The sequence below is a fragment of the Echiichthys vipera genome, assembly GCF_963691815.1.
Source record: "Echiichthys vipera genome assembly, chromosome: 12".
In the NCBI taxonomy this organism is placed as follows: Eukaryota; Metazoa; Chordata; class Actinopteri; order Perciformes; family Trachinidae; genus Echiichthys; species Echiichthys vipera.
In genome coordinates this window covers 21208281-21228191 of record NC_139837.1, presented here as the reverse complement: position 1 = coordinate 21228191, position 19911 = coordinate 21208281, and the positions used below count along the sequence as shown (strand labels likewise).

At 38.8% G+C, this 19911-nt stretch overlaps 2 protein-coding genes across 4 annotated transcripts in view; both read left to right on the top strand.

The window, feature by feature from the left end:
- galnt16 (UDP-N-acetyl-alpha-D-galactosamine:polypeptide N-acetylgalactosaminyltransferase 16) overlaps nt 1-3687 on the top strand; it is a 42154-nt gene extending 38467 nt beyond the window's left edge. Inside the window, exon 15 of the mRNA XM_083924841.1 lies at nt 2808-3687. Coding sequence (XP_083780967.1) covers nt 2808-2951 — 144 coding nt within the window. The 3' untranslated portion in view covers nt 2952-3687. The remainder of the gene's footprint in view (nt 1-2807) is intronic.
- A 3825-nt stretch (nt 3688-7512) lies between these two features.
- Nucleotides 7513-19911, top strand: part of numb (NUMB endocytic adaptor protein) — a 42126-nt gene continuing 29727 nt past the window's right edge. For all 3 annotated transcript variants that reach the window (XM_083924653.1, XM_083924654.1, XM_083924652.1), the window contains exon 1: nt 7513-7640. The gene's annotated coding sequence lies outside the window, so the exon portion shown is untranslated. The remainder of the gene's footprint in view (nt 7641-19911) is intronic.

Genomic DNA, 19911 nt, shown 5'->3' with positions numbered 1-19911 from the left:
ACAATGGCAGAGAGGAAAAGAAAAATGTCATTACTAGTACAGGTGATGACCGACCAAGTGCAGAGGCATTCTTCAAATCTTCAGGTAAGGAATTTAATATCAGTCCTCAGTCCTCCAGACAGTAAAGGAAGACTGCACCATATGGAGCACAGGATCCCTAATGTATTGATTCAGTTACAGTTGCATACCTACATGCAGTATATCTGCATATTACCTCATTCAAATATGCTGATATTTGCTAGGCAGAGCAGCTAGTGTTGCATTTCAGCCTTTGCAGAAGCTTTGAGAATTACTCGTTGTTATTATTAGTTTCTTTTGTGCAGGTTTAGCGGTCACAAAAGCCATTCAGTCCTTCTGTGAATTTGCCCGTTAATGTGCAAATCATTAACGTTTCACTCTGACATTTGATTTCCTCTTCGTCTTTGTTGGACAAACATGCACACGCACTTTAAGGCACACCGGGCACATATAACAGAGCATGTTTACAGTGTGTGACACACAGAGGTACACACAGATGCACTCTACCTCCTCTGGGATTTCAAGATTAACCTCTCATTCACCTCCACACTTTGATAAGCTTCCATATGGCTCCAGAAATCTGCACTCGGCACGCTCGTTTAAGTTTGGCTCTGTTTAATCAGCAGGCTAATAAATGAATCATTTAAACCTGTTGATTTATGGAAAGGCTGTTTACGGGAAACTCTTTCTGCCTCTCTCCACTTCAGTCTCAAGCTTCTTGTCGGACTTGCTCTGGCACTTTTACAGACAGCGACTAGACCCTGGAGAGTCTCTGTCGAAATGAATTAATCTAAGAGATTTTACGGAGAATCAAGGAATCCAGCCGACTTGTTACTCAGGGGAAATCTCGGTACCATATAAAATCATAATGTGTTGTGTTTGTAAGCAAGAACTGGAGTTTTTTATCAGAGTATCCTAGGAGTGATTTGAGAAGGATTGTCGGTGATTTAACGATGACCATAAAGAGATATCAGGAGGAAGTACAGCAATAAAAGAAGAAATATAACACCTTTTTTCCAACTGTGTTGATAAATGAGCCTGTGGCCTTTCGACGATAAGATTCCTCTCTAGCATATTCACATCTTTTACTGCGAGCAAAAGCAATTATACTGCAATATCCACTGCCACTTTAGGTACACGTAGCTTAAGCTAATACAACAGTCGTGCAATAAATCCTCCCTTCATGAAGGTTTTAAAGTTCAGGACCCATTTTACAGAGTTGTGGATTCAACTTTATGATCATTTCTGAGGCTGCAGTTTGTGGTGCTGTTGAATTATGCTGCATTAAACGGAGAAGTGTTTCTAAAGATACCCTTTGTATCAATGATAAAAAATGTAATAATACCACAATCTACACCCAACGTGACTCTAATTCAAAAACTGAACATATGTAAATTCATCAACCTGCATTAGTTCTACCAGGCTGAACCTAATACACTGGCAACTGAGTATATTAATAATCCATTACAATCATTAATTAATGCATGTATTTGTTTGCACTATTACCGTGTATAAGATATGTACCCACACATATTCATATAAACAGAAAACGGATAAACCAATAAACAGGCCAGGCTTTTCAATATCTTCAGGAATTATTATTACAGATATTTTTACAAAAATACAAACGTGTTTGAGAGCATTTAGAAACAGTGTCTCTGTCGCAGAGTTTGTAACTCCAGGGCACCGATTTCCCGCTTACTATCTTGGTCACACGTGGGCCTGTATATAATTATCAACCTTTTTAATCTCTTAAGTATCAATATCTGTATGGACCTCCGACATCATGTGTCGGTATGTGTACGCAGCATTTTACTGGTGTTATTGGTGGAGGTGAAACTAACTTAGCTTAGTTTAATCTATAAAATCAATATAATTGATGAGATTTTATTGATACCAATGCCGGTATTGATTCTGCTTATCGGTTTGGTTCTTTATCAATTCCCTTATTGATTCCTGATCAATTTTCTGTGTGGGGAAAGATGCCCTACACAGATTTTCAGCGTAAACACAACTGTTTTGTTTTCTGAATCTGAACACAGTGTAATGTAGATGAAACAAGAGGGGTTTTCAGGTTTTTTTCCCCCAAAAAAATTTGCCAACCCTGAAGCCCAGTTTGGACCGTTTCTTCCTCTCCACCATGTTGCAAGTTCCCAGTAGAGTAGACTTATGAGTTTAACTCTTTTAAAAAATGAACTGTCAGGAATACATGCAGGCATTGATGAAAGGAATTGAAAAGTTCGGAGGAAAATTATTACGATTTGTTCCCGGTTCTCAATCGGAGCCGTTTCTCGATCCTCAGCGGTGCATCTTTTTTTTATAAACTCATGTTTTTCTACGTCTAAAAATCTGAATTTATAAACCTACTAATAACTGAAACTGTTAAGTACGTGTAGTGAAGTAAAAATGACAGTGTCTCCCTTTGATGTGTATTGGAATAGAAGTACAAAGGAGCATGAAAGCTTGAGTGAATGTTGAACTGAGTAACAAATGGAAGACAGAACATTTTATCAGTGAAAACAAATTGTTTCTTCAGGCTGCCGTGACCGCAGCTGGCTCCACTATGACTTTTCCACCGTGAGTGCAGCGAGTCAATCATTCATGCGATTACTGTTATCCAGGTCTGACTCACTCCATTACTCACTACAAACATGAACCTCCTGTGCTGATCCACATCATTTATGAGCAGAGAGTAACACAAACCAGAGAGGGGCATCCATGCTCGAGCACTGACAGAGATGAATTCATGTTTTTTCCACCTTCTTTTCTCTCTCTCTGTCTCTCTGCAGAAGTGGCAGCCTAAAGGCACGGCTCTGCAGCACACGGTCAGCGGCCTCTGCCTAGACAGTCAAACCCCGGCAGGCCCGCTCATCATCACTCAGTGTCGCCCCCAGATGGCCAGCCAGTCCTGGGAGCCGCAAATCATCACCTGAGCCACGGCGGACGAGGGAGGACGAGGGAGAGGAGAGGAGCAGATTCTGGACCCGGCCTGCAGAAAGGACTCATGGGGGATCACATCTGCACGGTCCGTCGGCTTGCCGAGGCATAAAAGGAGTGAGAACTGTACTTTTGCGATGTCAACTTCAAGCCCTCTGCTCATTGGTGACAAGAGCGTTGCTGGAAATATTTCACAGGCCTTGTTGAGCAAAACATCATCGGCCTTCTCTGTACAGCGCTTCATCCTTCGAGGATGCTGCAGTTCTTCTACGTAATCTTAAGCTTTTCACTGAAAAACTGTTGCACATCTCACTTTTTTTCATTTCTGTATCTATCCTGGTCAACAGTTTGCTCAACACTGGAGTAGTGAGGACCGCCTCCACACAAATGAGTGCGTACTTTACTGTAGCACATGTGTTGAGGTGAACCTGAGCTACTCCGAGTCAGACACTGCTTGTCTTGTTGCCTAGTTTTAGGTTTGAGGCATGTGCCGTGACTGTGTGGACCAGGACAGCTTTATGTATAGCCAAGTAAAACCTGAGCTTTTCTTTCTTTTCTTTTTAATTGCTGAAGCACCATGCAAAGCACCGTCAGGAACATTATTTATTGTTTTGCATGGTCAGACCCAAAGAATGTTTTTCTTTTCTGTTACTCTACAAAAGTTTAATGTAAATATTTGAAGCAGATACCGGCTTGGTTTTTGTGTCAAGTACTCTACATGTTGTTTGAAAAATAAAATGTGGTAACAAAGGAACTATTGCTGTTGTTATTTGCAAAATAAGTTTGAATATTGCTATGCTGTTGGGTCCTGCGTGTGATTTTGTAAAGACAAACAAAAAACAAGCCACAAAGACACTTGTTTACAGTACAAACTATAATTGATTTAGATTTTAACAAGTGCAGCCACTTTGAGACATTTCTATAACAAAAATGAACAAGTAATGAAGCAAATTTTAAATATTTTAGCTGTGTTTCAAATGCTGGAGTGAAATATCTCAACATCTTTTGTATTAAAATGCTGTGAAATGTGGCACAAACATTGACATTGTTTTTTCTCTAACAGTTGCTTTGGTGCTGCTGTTTCTAATTCATGGCAGAATATTTCTAAATCCTTCAGCCTCAGCAGCACTTTGAGATTCAGATCAATAATACGTTACCATGCTGAATGTAGACTATAACGTGCTTTTAACAGAATAATATCACATTAAAGTTCTAACGTGTGAATGTTACATCCTGAATGTCAAAGCACGCTAGCTACTATTTTTTTTTAATTCATTATTTTGTGTGTATAAAGAGCATTACAGCCTCATTGAGCCTCACACACACACACACACACACACACACACACACACACACACACACACACACACACACACACACACACACACACACACACACACACAGCTGTAATTAGCCTGACTGATTTGACCTCTGCTCAGGTGGAACACACAAACAAAATAAATAAAAGTGGAAGTTTTACTGCACCAACGTGCAATACAACAACAGGAGAGTGATGGATAAATCTATTATCATCTGAGACATTTGGCATAAAAGCTTCATTTTGGATTACAAATAAATGTTTACAGCGTAAACAACTTGAATCTTTAATGTTATATAGTAAGTACGTTCACTCAAGTACATTTCAGAGGGAAATATTATACTTTCTCTCTATACTTTCCACTCTACATTTATTTGACAGCTTTAGTGACTTTGCAGATTCAGATTAGCAATAAAAAATAACATTATTTCACTGATTATTATATGTCCTGTGGAAGTTTATTTTTTTAGTATTACAAAAAATTATTAGATAAACCTTTTAAATGATAAGTATTCAAACTGTGGAATTATTTCCCCCACACAATCATCATTTTAGTCAGTTATTCGGCAGGGTTGACCGCTGTTTATTTGTTCTTTTGTGCACTTGGCAGTTTTTAATTGTAGTCAACAAATTGCTAGTAAATGAAGGTACATTTGAGGTGTTTGACTACAGGAGCGTTGCAAGTTTCCAAAGGGTGGATTCAGTTCTGGAGGTGAGGAAAATGTTATTAAGTGAAAGATCTGAGCACGTCCTGACATGCCATTAAAACAGATTTAAAATGAGAAACACATAAAGAAGTGGCTGAATCAATGTAGGTAGGCTCATATAAATAAAAGAAGAAGAAGTGAGGTGTAATTAAGCACAGAGAGTGAAAACACCTGTGGCTGCACCACTCCTGTTCATGAACTCTAAGTGACCACGAGGGGGCAGAATACCCTCACAAATATGTCAGAGGCGTTCAAGACCAAAACATTTATGACTGACCTTGACAGGATGATGGATGAAGGCTTGCTGTAAAAAAAAGAAAAGAAAAAAGTCATAAAGAAGATTGGATTTAAGATAAGCAAGAACAAAAGGAGAGTGGCAGTGAATATAGAGACAGTGTGTGTGTTTGAGAGAGAGAGAGAGTCTACAGAGGCAAAGAAATACATGATCTGCGTGATAATCATCCGCGTAACAGGCTTGACTACTTTGTAAGTTTGTTTTTTCTTTGTTCGTTTTGTAACCTTTCAGGCCACAGAGCATGCCACGCTGCAGCTTAGTCGGCTCCACAGCTATGCAAGGAATGCAGGTTAATGCTGATAAACTTCTGGCCTTTTAACGGGGTCGAGGTTTCATCATCAGGGAGGAGGAGGGGGAGGAGGAGGAGGAGGAGGAGGAGGGGGAGGCTAACATGACAGAAACTGGAGAAAAAAAATGACAATGAATGTAAAGGGTCAGATTGGTTTAGTGTTCTTTAAAACATACCAAGACAAGACGACTACTTTCAATAAACTCTCTCTTTAACTGATAGGACTCACATTTGCATGAAGAATGTGTGTGTGTGTGTGAGTGTGCGTGTGTGTGTGTGTGTGTGTGTGTGTGTGTGTGTGTGTGTGTGTGTGTGTGTGTGTGTGTGATTGTGTCCACAGCTTTTTAAGATACTTTATACATACGATACAGATCGACTTTACATCAACTTAACCAAAAAGGTTGATGTATTGTTATAGATTAAAAATATCCATATTTCCATTACTTTATACTTTTACTCTACTACATTTTGGAGGCTAATGTTGTACTTTTAACTCCAACACATTTATTCTACAGCTTATTCTTCTTTTACACTTTATTCTTGTTGTTAGGTTAAAATGTCTTTGTATAGTTGCACTGTCGTTATTTGCTGCTCTGTGTGCCCTGAATTGCCCCCCGGGGACAAATAAAGTTTTTTGAATTTAATTGAATTGAATTAGTTACTCTGCAGAGGATTAACTATTTTGAGTATATAATATATTCTGTATATAAATGCTGACATGGCAAATCTCATGAACTTGTTTTATTTTTGTAAATTAAGCTGCTGTAGATACTGACAAAAAAGACTGGAGACAAAATCAAGATTATTCAATACAAAATATATATTTTTAAAGGAAAACAGGAACATCAGTCCCGGGTCCAAAAAAGGAAAACCTGATGGGATCGATAACTTGTTTTGGGAGCATCAATTAACAGGTTAAAGTACAATAATCTGAGTAATTGTAATTTTAACTTTATTGATATAGCACCTTTAAAAACAAAGGTTTACAAAGTGATTTGACAGTAAGAGCAAAGGCAAAACATCCATACATATATACAAATATACACATCAACAAGGCAAAATAAATGATATGACAATTATAACAAACAGTAAAAAAAACAATTAATTGATACAAATGAAATGAACAGATGATAAGGTAAAAATACAGTAAAGAGACAATAAAATAATAATACAGATTTAATACATAAATAAGAAAAGACGACATCACATAAAAGCAAGTAAAACAGTAAAAAAAAAAATAATATAAAATGAAATTAACAGATTATAAGGTAAAAAGACAATAAAATAATACTAAAAAATAAATAGATAAAATAAATTAGAAAAGCCTATAAAGTGTCTTTAAGAAGTGATTTAAAAGAAGTCACAATTCAGGACTTTTTCAACAAATAGTAAAAAAACACAAATAATTAATAAAAATGACATCGACAGATGATAAGGTTAAAAGACAGTAAAATAATACAAAAAAATAAATAGATAAAATAAATAAAAAAGTCTATAAAGTGTCTTTAAGAAGTGATTTAAAAGAAGTCACACTTTAGGACTTTTTCAACAAACAGTAAAAGAACAAACAAATAATTAAAATAAAATGAGATTAACAGATTATAGGGTAGAAAGACAATAAAATAATACAAAATAATAAATAGATAAAATAAATAAAAACGCCTTTAACGTGTGTGTGTTTTCAGAAGTGACTTAAAAAAGGAATCTAATTTAATTTAATTAAAGTATCTGTCCCATCTCGACGCTGGTGTCTCCCTCGCAGTGGTCTAAATAAATCAATCAATCTAAATGAATAAAATGCAGTAAAGTCCACTTTGACACAGGTTGCTCTGTCGTCCATCGATCACCTCCCCACTCTGCACGCGCCGGCCAATGAGGTCGCGCGGAGGCGGTCCGTTGCTAAGGAGGAAGTTTGGTTGAGTCTCCGCGTCGCAGCCATTCAGCGGCGGTGGCTGAAGCGATTGGACTGAAAACGTCTCTCCCGACTCTTTCTGTGGAATTTGAATTATTTCGGGTCGTGATACAATAGGTGGCGGCTTCCACGGGGCATCTTCTGGGTCGCAGCGGTGATCACAGGTAGGTTAAATACGTGTATTCATAAGTATTCGCCTGTAATAATGTCTGCTAGCTCGCTGAGCTAAAGCAGCACTAGCTTGTGATTTTCACACGCAGCTATGTATGTTAGCTCCACGGCGCTTTAGCTCCCTGTAAACCCTGGTTACATGGCTGTTTAGCTCAGGCTAGAAAACACAATGAGGAAAATGTAATACATGAGGCTGTTTGACTTGCTTCAAGGCCACCTGACTGAGCTAAAGGGTTATTGAACCGGCTAACGTTAGTGAAGAAGCTAACGATACTCAACTTACCTGGTTAACTTTAATCAGAGATGGACGTTACTCAGCATTAAATAATGAACCCAGCTGACACCAAAGTGATGTCTGTCACACCATATTATTTACTCTTTATTTATTCATTTTCTTAGTGTCAAATTGAAGGGATCATATATTATTATACACAATAATATTTAGTTAAATATAAAATAATATTGCGTTGTAGTTGATATAAGTGAACAGAATAAGATGTAGGATAAATATGCTGAAATTAATGTATATCTTGTTATAAGGTAAAGGATAAGTGGTGATTTATATATTATAAAGTATATATAAATATGCTGAAATTAATGTATATATTGTTTTAAAGTAAAAATAAGTGGTGATTAATATATAATAAATAATAAGAATTGTATAAACTATAAAAAATGAAATACTACTAATAACGGAAAATAGATGGGGTTAAATAAATTATACTTTATTTACTTGATTTTTCATATTTTTTATTTTTTGCTTTGTCATCACCATTTATGTTATCATTATTGTTTTCTGTTTTAATTTTATTTATGAATTCGATTTAAATATTTCAATCAAATATCAGTTTCAGATTGTCACACTTGTGTAATAATAATGAATTGTAATAACATCATGGTTACTGATGAAAGCCGGCATTAATGTGTTTATTCATGTGTGGTTAAGATTGGTGACTTTGCAAGTTTGTAAGAACAATGTGTCACAACGCAGTTACAATCGAAACATATTGTTAAAAAAGCTCAGACGTTCAGCACTCAGACAGGTTGATCACCCTGAAGTTATAAACTGTGACTCATAGTCTTAGCACTCTGAATTTTTGTGAAGTGTGATAATGTGGCCCAGTTTCTCATATATGGTAATAATGATATCATAGCTCGTATGGGAGTTTACTGCTCAGCACAACAACCACAGAGCAAGAGATTTCCATTCTGGTCTGCCCTCCCTCATCAGATAAACATCAGTGGTCAGATTTCCTTCCACATGGAGACTTTACAAAGATAGCTCTGTGATAGATTGTGTATATTAGCCATAGCAGCACGCCCACCCCGCTTATTGGCCACTAGCCGCATTGGGATGCTGTCATTAGCCATAATTGTTGAGTCATTAATGTTGGGATGGTGATGCGGTTTGTGACTTGAATAAAATAAACTGAGTTATCTGCCTTGGCCACATAAGGTATGTACAGTTTAATTAAGCTGGTCATTATTTTGTCGCAGAGACAAATATGCCATGATCATATCACTTGTTATATCCTAACATAATGAACATAATGATCATTTATCATCTTTTAGTGGAATCATATTGTGATGAAATCATTTATAGAGATATCTAATCTTACGTCATCGAAATTGATAATAAGCACTCATTATTACGGTTCTTAAAAATATAAGAAGATACTCAATGTTTTCCTTTGTTATGTATTACATACATTTATTACAAACATAATACATTAACACAGTTCTTTGGTCTATAATCCTGACTGTGAACTTTGCAAATCCTTTATATTTTTGCAACTCCTGCACAAATTTGTACAGCTTTCAAATTCTACAATTATTGTATTCATGCTTATAATATGTGTTATAGTATTTTATTGTATATTTATCATATTTTATTGGAATTTTTATATTCTATATTCATGTGTTTGACTTTGCTTTTTCATTTAATCTTCAATTTCTCTTTATATGTCTATTGTGCGCACCAAGGCAAATTGCTTGTATGCGAGAACTTACTTGTCAATAAAAACCCATTCCGATTTTGATTAAATTCACACAGGAGTATTCAAAAATAGGCTTTAATACGTGGTTATTTCATGAAGTGTATTTATTTATTGAATTCATTGAATTATATATATATATACACACAGTATATCATTATCAAGATATGAAATGACATATATTTGGGTAAAAGATTTTGGCTTATCGTCCAGCCCTACGAACAACAGTCACAAACCAGAAAATAATCAGTATCCACACATTTGAGGACTCTTGAAATCATCACTGAAACATTTTTGTTGCTCCACTCATCGAACTAATGTCAAGCAGTATTGACAGGGATGGTACAAGGTGTTCCTGATCATTTGGAAATGATAAACATCTTCTGGAAGGGAATTTGATGTCTCAACCATACAAAGAGATCATTTTTCCCCTCCCCATATTCTGAAAGTTAACTCATCTCACCGAATGAGGGAGGCAAGATTGGCTTTCTGCCCTCCAACCCACTGTGCAAGTCTGTCAGCTGTTTGCAAGAGGAGAATGCAAGAGCGGGTCTCTATCTGAACCTTTGTGATTCACTCTGTGGGAGAAACCGGCGTTACTCTTTGCAGTTCATTGTGCTCTCAAAGGAGAGGCCCTTTCTTGGCTGTGAGCTGTACATGTGAGTGCTGAGTAGTGATGCAACACAGGCAGATAAACTTGCTGTGCGATGACGAGGCAATCAAAGGGCTTCACTTCTGTCCCCTGATAGCGGTAGAGATAGTCGGGCTTCTTGCTGCTTATAGTGAAAGCAGGGTGAGCGTCAGTGTCAGTTGAGCTCTCAGTCCAGCGGTGACTGAATAGATATGAGGTGACAAGAACGGGAGGTCTGCCTCTGTGTTTCTGTTCTCCTTTTACAACATCAAACAGTCTGTATCAGGACAATCAAAACAATTTGTCTGAGTCCTTCTCTTGGCTGCTCACCTGTCCTCTTTATTTGTCATGGTAATCCTTACTTTCGGCCAGTGGTGGAAGAAGTATTCAGATCCTTTACTTAAAGTGTAATTCTTAAAGTGCCCCTGCACATAAAAAGAAGCTACAACAACGTAGTTATCGAACCTGGAGTTTTGAAAGACTTACCTACTGGCCCCTGTACCCGCTCCTCTCATAGTAAAGTCCATTCAAGTGAATTTCCAAAGTCAATCCAAAAGGATGGAGCCCATCGGTGCCTGGTTTTCTGTGTAGGGATACTTATAATGCTACTGCAGAGGTTTGGTGTTATTAATAAGTGTCTAAAAAGCAACTTTAATGCCTTCACCGTACTGCCCCGAGCTAATCAGTGTTAGCCATGTCCAGCTGTTAGTGACCCTCCCTGATTTCTCTGTGAATAGTTGTTACATGAAATAAACTGTCTCTACGGCTTATTTGATTTATGTAAGTGCCGAAAAAGACCATGGGTTGATTTTGCGGCGGCATTACACTTTAAGTAGAAGTACTAATACCACACTGTGAACATACTCCACTACAAGTGAAAGTCCTGCATTCAAAACCTTTTGTAATAGTATGTGTTATCATCATTATTTACTTGTGTTTTACTTTCATATCTGCTGTTTTGAATGAATATTACTGGTGCATTATGTGTATGTTCCGCTTTTGCAGATGTTTTATGGTTGAGTTAATTTAAACATTATTATTTACTTCTGGAAGGTTTAATCTACAGTAATGCATCATATTCTAGAAGATCATCATATGTTTGTAGCGTCGCTGTCCTGTGACTGTGAGAACCATGTGTCCCTAAAAAAGCAAACTTTTCATGGTTTCAGAAAAACAGCCCTGTTTTCAGCTTTGTGATGATGCATTTTATGTGTTACTAAATTGTTTTTTTAGCTTAAGTAGTAGGAGATTTTTTTCCACCCATAAAGAAGCACTTCATTTTTCAGTTTATCAGGAGCATCAAATTCAAAAGGACCAGATTTGACCAGATTTGGAGCTATGTGGTTTTCACTAGACATGAAAGGAATGAAAAATGTATGTCAGACAAATGCAGTACAGTAAATAGTACAGTATTTGCCTCTGAGATGTAGTAGGGTAGAAGTATAAAATTAAAAAAAATTAAGTTGATCCACAACTTGTGCTTTCTTTGTCAACATCGAAGCTCACCAGTTATATTCGGTGGGATTTAACAAAATGCTCAAATGTTTGTTTGTTAGTGTGAGAAGGTGAGAATAAGGACATGTAAACTCAGGTTAATTGGTTCTCGTCCAAGTTAAGAGTGTATCTTTCATTAGGAGTGTGAATGTAATACAAATGTGTGTGTTTTTGAGTGTGAATGTCAGAGATTGTAATAAAGAATCCTATAGTGGGATTTGTTTTGACATTGCTTTGCCAAGAAGGCTATCCTTTTTGGATGATAATTTACCAAAACACTGCTCAGTAAAAGAGCTGCTCTCCGTGTGGAGGGTTTTACTTGCAAGCCGTAGTGCACAACGTGACTCAAGATGAATTGTGTAAGAAAATAGAGCAAAATAAACTTTTCTGCTATGGCTAAGTGCAGAGAAAGTGGATGTAGAATGAAACATACTCGTGAAATCATTGTAGTGACCCCTTCAGAGAGCAAAGGTCTATGTGAGCATCAATAACATTTGGTTCCATGCAGGAAGAAGTACCTTTGCCTCACTAGACAGCAGGCATACTGTATGCACTTGTTTAGAGCCCTATATTCTGAGCTGATTGGGACTGGATCCAACAGAGACGCTCTGAGAAGATTCAACCAGAGGGGAGGTTTTAGAATCAGGATCTCAAATGTGCAGCTGACCCCATTTCAACATAAGTAGCCTAAAATAGGTTCTGTGGAACCGCGGCGTTGGATTGAACTTGTTTGTTTGATGTGTTTGTTGGTAAGCAGGGTTGTCCTCTACCATAACGGGAAATCCTTACTGTCGATCATGGCCTTTTTAAATAAAAGAACGTCTGTTTTCAATAGCTGATTGAACAAAAATAAACCCAAGATGAAGATTAAGGATTATCTCTGGCTATGTTTAGGTTAGGAACGTTGTTCTGACTGCTCTTGAACCTCAGTTTTCATAGTCTGTGGGCTTGGTTTGACAACCAACCCCCAAATCAGATTTCATGTCATTATCTAGTACACTATTGTAAATAGGGCTGCACAATAAATCACTTTTTTTTATCTTCTTCATAATATCACGGTGAAAAACTGCAATACTTCATTAAATACACTGAGGGATTTTTTTGAGTTACCTGAGAGATTATCAGTTACATTTTTAAATTAGTACATTATCGCATATTTTCATATTGTGCAGCCCAAACTGCAATCAAATGTGGACTATACAGTGTGAAGTGAGCAAAAAAAAGCAACTTAAATATTGGCACCCACTAGCAGTCACAACCGTAGCAGCGTGTTCCTTTTTTTTCCTACACTCAAATCACTTTTTTAGCACTTAACATTCTTTGTCTAAGGTATTTTTTATTGCACAATTACAGAAATAAAAACCGTAATGTAATCTTTATGGGGTACACTGGCAATATTTTGCTTTTCTACGGACAAATAACCTGCGTAGATGTTTTTGAAATCATACTTGTACTGTGGATGAAGAATAGTTTAAGTGCATTTAGTCTCGCTGTTCTCTACAAACCATGCAGTATTTGTAACTGTAGGCTGTTTATTAGTGGCAGCATTTGGCTTTGTCAGCGCTCATTTGAAAGACTGCAAAATAACAGTGGGTGTTGCATGGTGTTTTACAGCTTTGAATGCTGTTCCTCAAGTATTCCCATTTGGGACAATATCTTTAGCTCTTAATTGGGTCCAAGGGGCATTGAGTGCCTCATTTTGCCCTGGCTGTTCAAGTGTGGATTAGGAAAGGTTGGGGGTGCGTCACTGTATGCATGGAGTTGCCTTTCGGGTTTGCGTAGGTATCACTCCTCCTGGGTATGGTATGGGGCTCAGGGACTCCTTTTGTCTGACTGGGCCCCTATATAGAGAGTGATACCTGAGCCTCCTGTGCTGGAACAGCTCATGCTTTATTCAGTCCTCTGATCTCTGCTTTAATTACGAGTGACCCAGGACGGACAGGCCGGTGGTGTGTCTCACAGGGTGGGAAGCAGCTTCCAGTGTCAGACATGTAAGACTTTTGGCTGAGGTGTGTTTGTCACCTTTATATTTATAAACTAAAACAATAAGATTGACCCTAAATCTTATCGATAGCTTAAAATGCATTGAATTAGGTTTGAAATGAGTAAATCAGGTCTTTCTACTCCCCTTTTCTGTTAGCCTTGTCATTCTATTACCTGCCACTGGCAGCGGTTTGAGTTACGGATTTGAGCAGGTTGACTTGTGAGTAAACAGTTTCCAACCCCACCTTGTTCACTTGATCTGGCTTCTCAGGTCCACCAAAACTATAATTCCCACCATTATTTGACTAGAGGTTTATATGTTATACAACCCCTTGTTAGTTACCTGATAAATACATTTATTACCTTAGCATGGCGTACACAAGGCATAACCTGCAGCTCTATTTGTATCATGACTACAAACTGATGTGTGTGATGCATAATCAGATTTGAGTATGGGCTTTATATTGCGTGTGTGTGTAAAGACTCCCTGACCATGGCACGGGTCACAGTGATGCCATCCCCTCACACTCTATGCTCAGTTTCCATTTACTTATCTGAGCAGACAGTCTGCCTGTTGCTTCTTCCTGGCCTTTCGTAGTCCCACCTACTGTCGTCACCCCATGCGTGTATCAATGTTGCCGTGGCACTGGTTCCCTGGTAACCACCACAACGGTTGCTGAGTGATGCACCGATAAGAACAATACCCGACAAAACGTTCTGAGTTGCTTCCCAATGTCAAAAGGATAGGAAAAACTCCTTGCTTGCAAAACATGAAAATGTTTATTAAAGATTCTGATCTTCTGCATTTATCAATTAACAAAAGCAGACACCACGCAAACATCAGAGTGCCCAAACAGGCAGATGGGCACGCATTTCAAGCACATCCCTAAGGCAGCATACTGCCTAATCTTGGAACTGTGCTTTTATTATTATATATGCATCAGAATCTTTAATGATTATTTTAACTTTTTGCAAACAAAGAGTTTGTTTTTGCTGTTTATCTTAGGGTGTGTTTGTATTGACATTGTATTAGACATAAATCCTTCTCAAACCCACTATATTTGTTTCAGAAATTTACTGACACCCATAGTGATGTACCATAATGCAGTAAAACAGGTACAGTATAGAAATATACAAAATAAAGTGACTATTGTTTTGTCACTTTAGTGAAATGTATACTAATGGTTAACATCTACAACTTTTTTGGGGCAATAACCTGCACTTAGGGCTGCAACGAAACATTATTTTAACTGTCGATTAATCTGTAAATTGTATTCTTGATTAATTGATTAGTTGTTTGGTCTATAAAGTGTCAGAAAATGGTGAAAAATGCCCAAAAAGTTTCCCAAAGCCGACGATGACGTTCAAATGTTTTGTTTTGTCCACATCTCAAAGATATTTAGTTTTCTCTCATAGAAGAGAAAATAAACTAACAAATATTTACATTTAAGAAGCTGGAGCCTTTTTTTCTTAAAAAATGACATAAAACAATTAATCGATGATCAAAATAGTTGCCGATTAATTAAATAATTGACAACAAATCGATACATTTTTGCAGCCCTAATTGGAAACTCACTTTTGTCTTGAATCTCTGTCAGATTTTTGCCATGTTTACATATTCTCTAATGATATGACTTAAATCATAATTTCATCAGTTTACTGCTGTAAAGGCAAATATCTTATGCATTTTATAGTGTTTAGACAGCATTTTACAGAGGCACATTTGAGATGTTTGGCTTAATTTGTTTAACGTAAAAAAAGGTCTTGTAGAGTAATTTGTTTTCATCATCAAAGGAATGACAGCTTGTCTGGAGAAAAATCCAATTGATATTCATCTTTAATCAAAATGGACTCAAACAAGCCCTCTCCCCTCCGGTGTAACATCTCTTGTTTCTCACTGCTTTGAGATCAGACTCTTCTGCTGACTTGTGGTTTAGAGGAAAGCTGCACGCTGGCCCATATGGGTCTACTTGGACCGGCACTGGCTGTTGTGTAATTGCAGCATGTCTGATCCAAAGTCCATTGGCTACTGTGTTACTGTTAGATAACTGTAGGGTATGAGTCGGCAAAAGATTCAGTGATGAGACTGTTATTTTTATTATTTCAGCAGTGACTAAAGATTCATTGTTGTAGATGTTTATGAACAGTTTGGGATCACTAGGTGGAGTAAAGAAGCAGGCATTGTAGCCTAATCGATGATGAACATTCCCCAGCACAAGAAGTTGTCAATTATTAATGAGCTGAATATCATGTTCTGCCTACAGGGGCTTAGTTTTTGTTTATTAGACATTGCTGCCTTTGTGTCACAGACCAGACTGTTGGAGAGGTCGCGCGGTTAGATTTACTTTACTTTGACTTTGTCCACATGCATCTCAGATAATGTGAAGTAGGTTTGGACAGCTAGTTAAGCACTTTTCCCTGGGTAGGAAGGGGTTATCAGTGCAAAGGGGCGGCGAGGAACATGTTTCCTGTGTGTTGCATCACTGTGCAGCAAGTACTGCCTTGAGCACTGCAGCTTTTTGTTCACCACATAATTACAGGGACAGGTGTGAGAGCAGCATATGTGTGCACATTTGTTATATGTTGCGTATGTTTCATTGCAGAGAGAGGGAAAGTGTGTGAACAATCTGAGACGTGCAGCAGGTTTACGCACTCTCTACCAATGCACCATTTCTCCACCACCAAGCGGTCTGCAGAGAGGGATGACTGGCTTGTGAGAGTGCCACTGTGCTAAGTCGACAGGAGAGGAACAATTGCCTCGCTGTGCTGCTTGTCCGTTTGGCCGCCTTCATGCAGCATTTCAGCGAGGGGCACCATCGGCTTTTGGCTCTGTGAGCCTTGTTGACCAGGCCTTTGCCTGCTGGTCACTGACCCGTTGTGCCCACAGTGCCTGCAGCTCGTCAGGCCTCTGAGGGCTGCCGATTATCCCACAGTAATTGGTGCCTGGGCTCTGGCTGATCAAAGGTGCCCAGCTGACTGTAGAGTCCTGGTAATTTTCCATTCTCTGATGCTCTGCAGTCCTTGCCTGTTCGTCTCTCTTCCTGCCTGTCTGCCTGCCCGCCCAGAGCCTGTCTTTGACCAAAGAGAAAAAGGCTTGACGTCTGTTGGCTTTATTATTATACCTGCTTTTCTCATAAGACATGACAGCGCTGTCCTTTCCTTGCCCTTTCAAAAAACAATCTTCTTCATTGTTAAATTACGTTTATAGGGGTAGAACTCAATCAGTTTCTCATAATCAATAGATAGTGCGAAGGTCACAAGTTGAAGCCTTGGAGCCATTGTGACTTAGAAAAGCTTCCTTGAGTGAGACACCTACACCTCAGTCATGTGCCATGCAGGTTTTCTGTTCATCTGCACTCTGTACTCAATGATTAGTTTCTGTTCTCTGCTTGAAGGTGGTGCTCAGTGACATCATCTGGTTTAGTTCTTGGTTGGAATAAAAACCTGCACACTCATACTAGCTCAAGCATGATTCATTGATCCTGCCTGACATGCACGCTCATTAAAGGTCGCCCAAGCCCTAAAATGTATGATCACTTTATTGCCGGCCTGAGTTTCATCTTTGGCTGTAGAGAAAGAGCTTGATTGACTCATTGGCTGAGTGTGAATGGACATGGTGAAATCACTTCTTATGTTCATATTACAGCCGTCTACTTTTGGACTCTTTTACAAAAGACTTGTCCAACATTTTTGGGAAAAGAAGGCGTCTACCATGGCTGCTGAATCGCTCCTGGCACTAAAATAAAAGTACACCATGGAATAAGTTGCCTGCCATTTAGAGAGCATTGCTTACATAAAACGTTTGTCTCTCTGGGGTTAGAATCGTGGTGTTTTTGAAGTGAAACTTGATATAATCTCATTCTTACTGACATGAGTTTAAAGTGCAGCCTTAGAGGTGCTCTTCGGGGTAGTTTACACACCACAGAAGTATTTCTAGTAAAGAATATATTTTCTTTACCTTTTGAAATGTCCCCTGTATTTCCAGCCAGTGCTGTGTTCACTTATCTAATTTAATCACACAGCTAACACAATTCCAGCCATTAAGATGTCCCATAGGTTTAAAGTAGCTGTGGAAGTCTGGTTCCACCTCTGCCTGAGCTGCACGATAAATCTGCTGGGTAAAAAGCCAGGTAGCACTAGCAGTTTAGACTTAATCTGTTGCGTAACTTGGTATTCTACAGTCATCTTCGGCTTGACAAACGGCCCAACCAGGATGCAGAGCTCAGGTACGTGGAAAGAATTCCTGAAATGAGCGAGTGTCTCAACAGCTGCACTGAATACTACAGCCCATTACATTCATGCTCACAAGACCAGTTTGGTTGGATGATTTCTGACGTCAGTACAAGTCGCTTTGCATCACGTGAACTCCCAATTACGATTTGACACAGTTTCCTAAATAAATAAATGAATAGACCCTGTTGTCACAGGAATCTGTTTTTATTCTCATTATGTCATGTGTGTGCGTGTGTGCGTGTGTTGGCCTGGTCAGAGGGGCACAGCAGCGATTGCTTGTCTGTTCACTCAGCAGGAAGTTCCTTTTCCACTCCATTCTCTCATCACTCCTGCTGCTGGACTAACACTGCTACTGAGTACTGAGACACACACACACACACACACACACACACACACACACACACACACACACACACACACACACACACACACACAGACTGACCAACGGTACTGTGTTGCCATTTATCAATAGCGTTGTTGGGATGAAAAGCTGTATTATTGACAACATATTGACTCAGCAGCTGGAACCGTGGCGTGTTTTCTCTCTGTCTGATATTGATCATTCTCTGTATTTTTCCATGTAATCTGTTTTCTGTTCCTCGTCTATCTTTTATTCACTTTCAGTATTTTGTTCATTCCCTTTCAAATCCTTTTCACGCTGTCACCTCTTTGTATGTCTCTGTCGCTGCGTCCCTGCCTTTTAAGTCTCTCCGTCACTTGTGTGCGCCGCCCTCTCAGTCTTACTCATCCTGCAGGTCTGTTTAGGCATATCAAAGTGACACGCATGTTTTTCAAGTGGGTTACAGGATGCATTGCAAAGTGTCAGAAGCCAGCAGTGCAGCGTTTAAACCCCCAGCAGAATACGTTCACCCCGCAGCGAACTTTAGATGTTGATTGGGAGAGCAGTGAAGAGTGACAGGCCTTCATCACTCAGTGAACACTGTGAACACACATACTGACACCATTCCTCACTGAGGGGCTTTCCTCAACTCTTATACACTCAGTCTGCCTAAATGTTTTTTTATGGCCCCATAAATAAAACCTAAACAAAATTTTAATGCTTTGTGGACATTAGTTGCTTGACTATTTCGGCTCCTGTGACCGTAGCTGAAATTATCCAGATGATTTAGCAGCATGGTACTACAAATTATGATTATTAATCTTGATTATCAACGGAGGCAGTATATTTTTTGCCCTCCTTTTGCATACTGCATCCACACCTTTACCTAGCTGTGTTTCCACATGAAGTGGCACTGTGGCTAACTGACTGCTGCTGTAAAATGTGTATGTGTGCTCTGTAATCTCTGTTTACCAAGAAGTGGGATAGTAATTATGATAATGGCAATAACAGCTAGCTTTTAGTCATCCAACAGTTGTCAGGATAGCCACCACATAAAAAGTGTATTGTAAAGGGTCCGCAAACCACCACCGACAGCCCACTTTAACTTCCCTTTATGCATTAGCACCACACATAAGATAAAAAAAAATGATCCCTATGTAGTTTAACTCCTCCTGGATCGACTCTGAAGCTCGCTTTGGGAGCCAGTTAATGGGCTCTGATCACTGCTTCACTTTTCACTCTTTGTATTTTTTTCTTTGATGCCTAAATGTGTTGATGATCATGTAACAATCACCACATTTGACCGATAGATATTGATGCTGAGCATTTGCCTGTGGCCGTCGGACCAGTTACATCGCTCATCAGTGCCCTATAATCGTAGCTTCTTTAGAGAGGGAAGTAATTTTGCAGCTGCAGGGCACACATCTCTTCTGGTTCGCCTCAGCTGAAGGGAAGGGAGAAGGATGAGAGGGCTATAGACAGGATGATAAGCAGACTAAGGAGCATATGACTTCTCACTATTAAACACTTGAATATAACAGAAATGTAACCATTAAGCAGCGTGGGTCAGAACTAGCTAAAGGACCAAC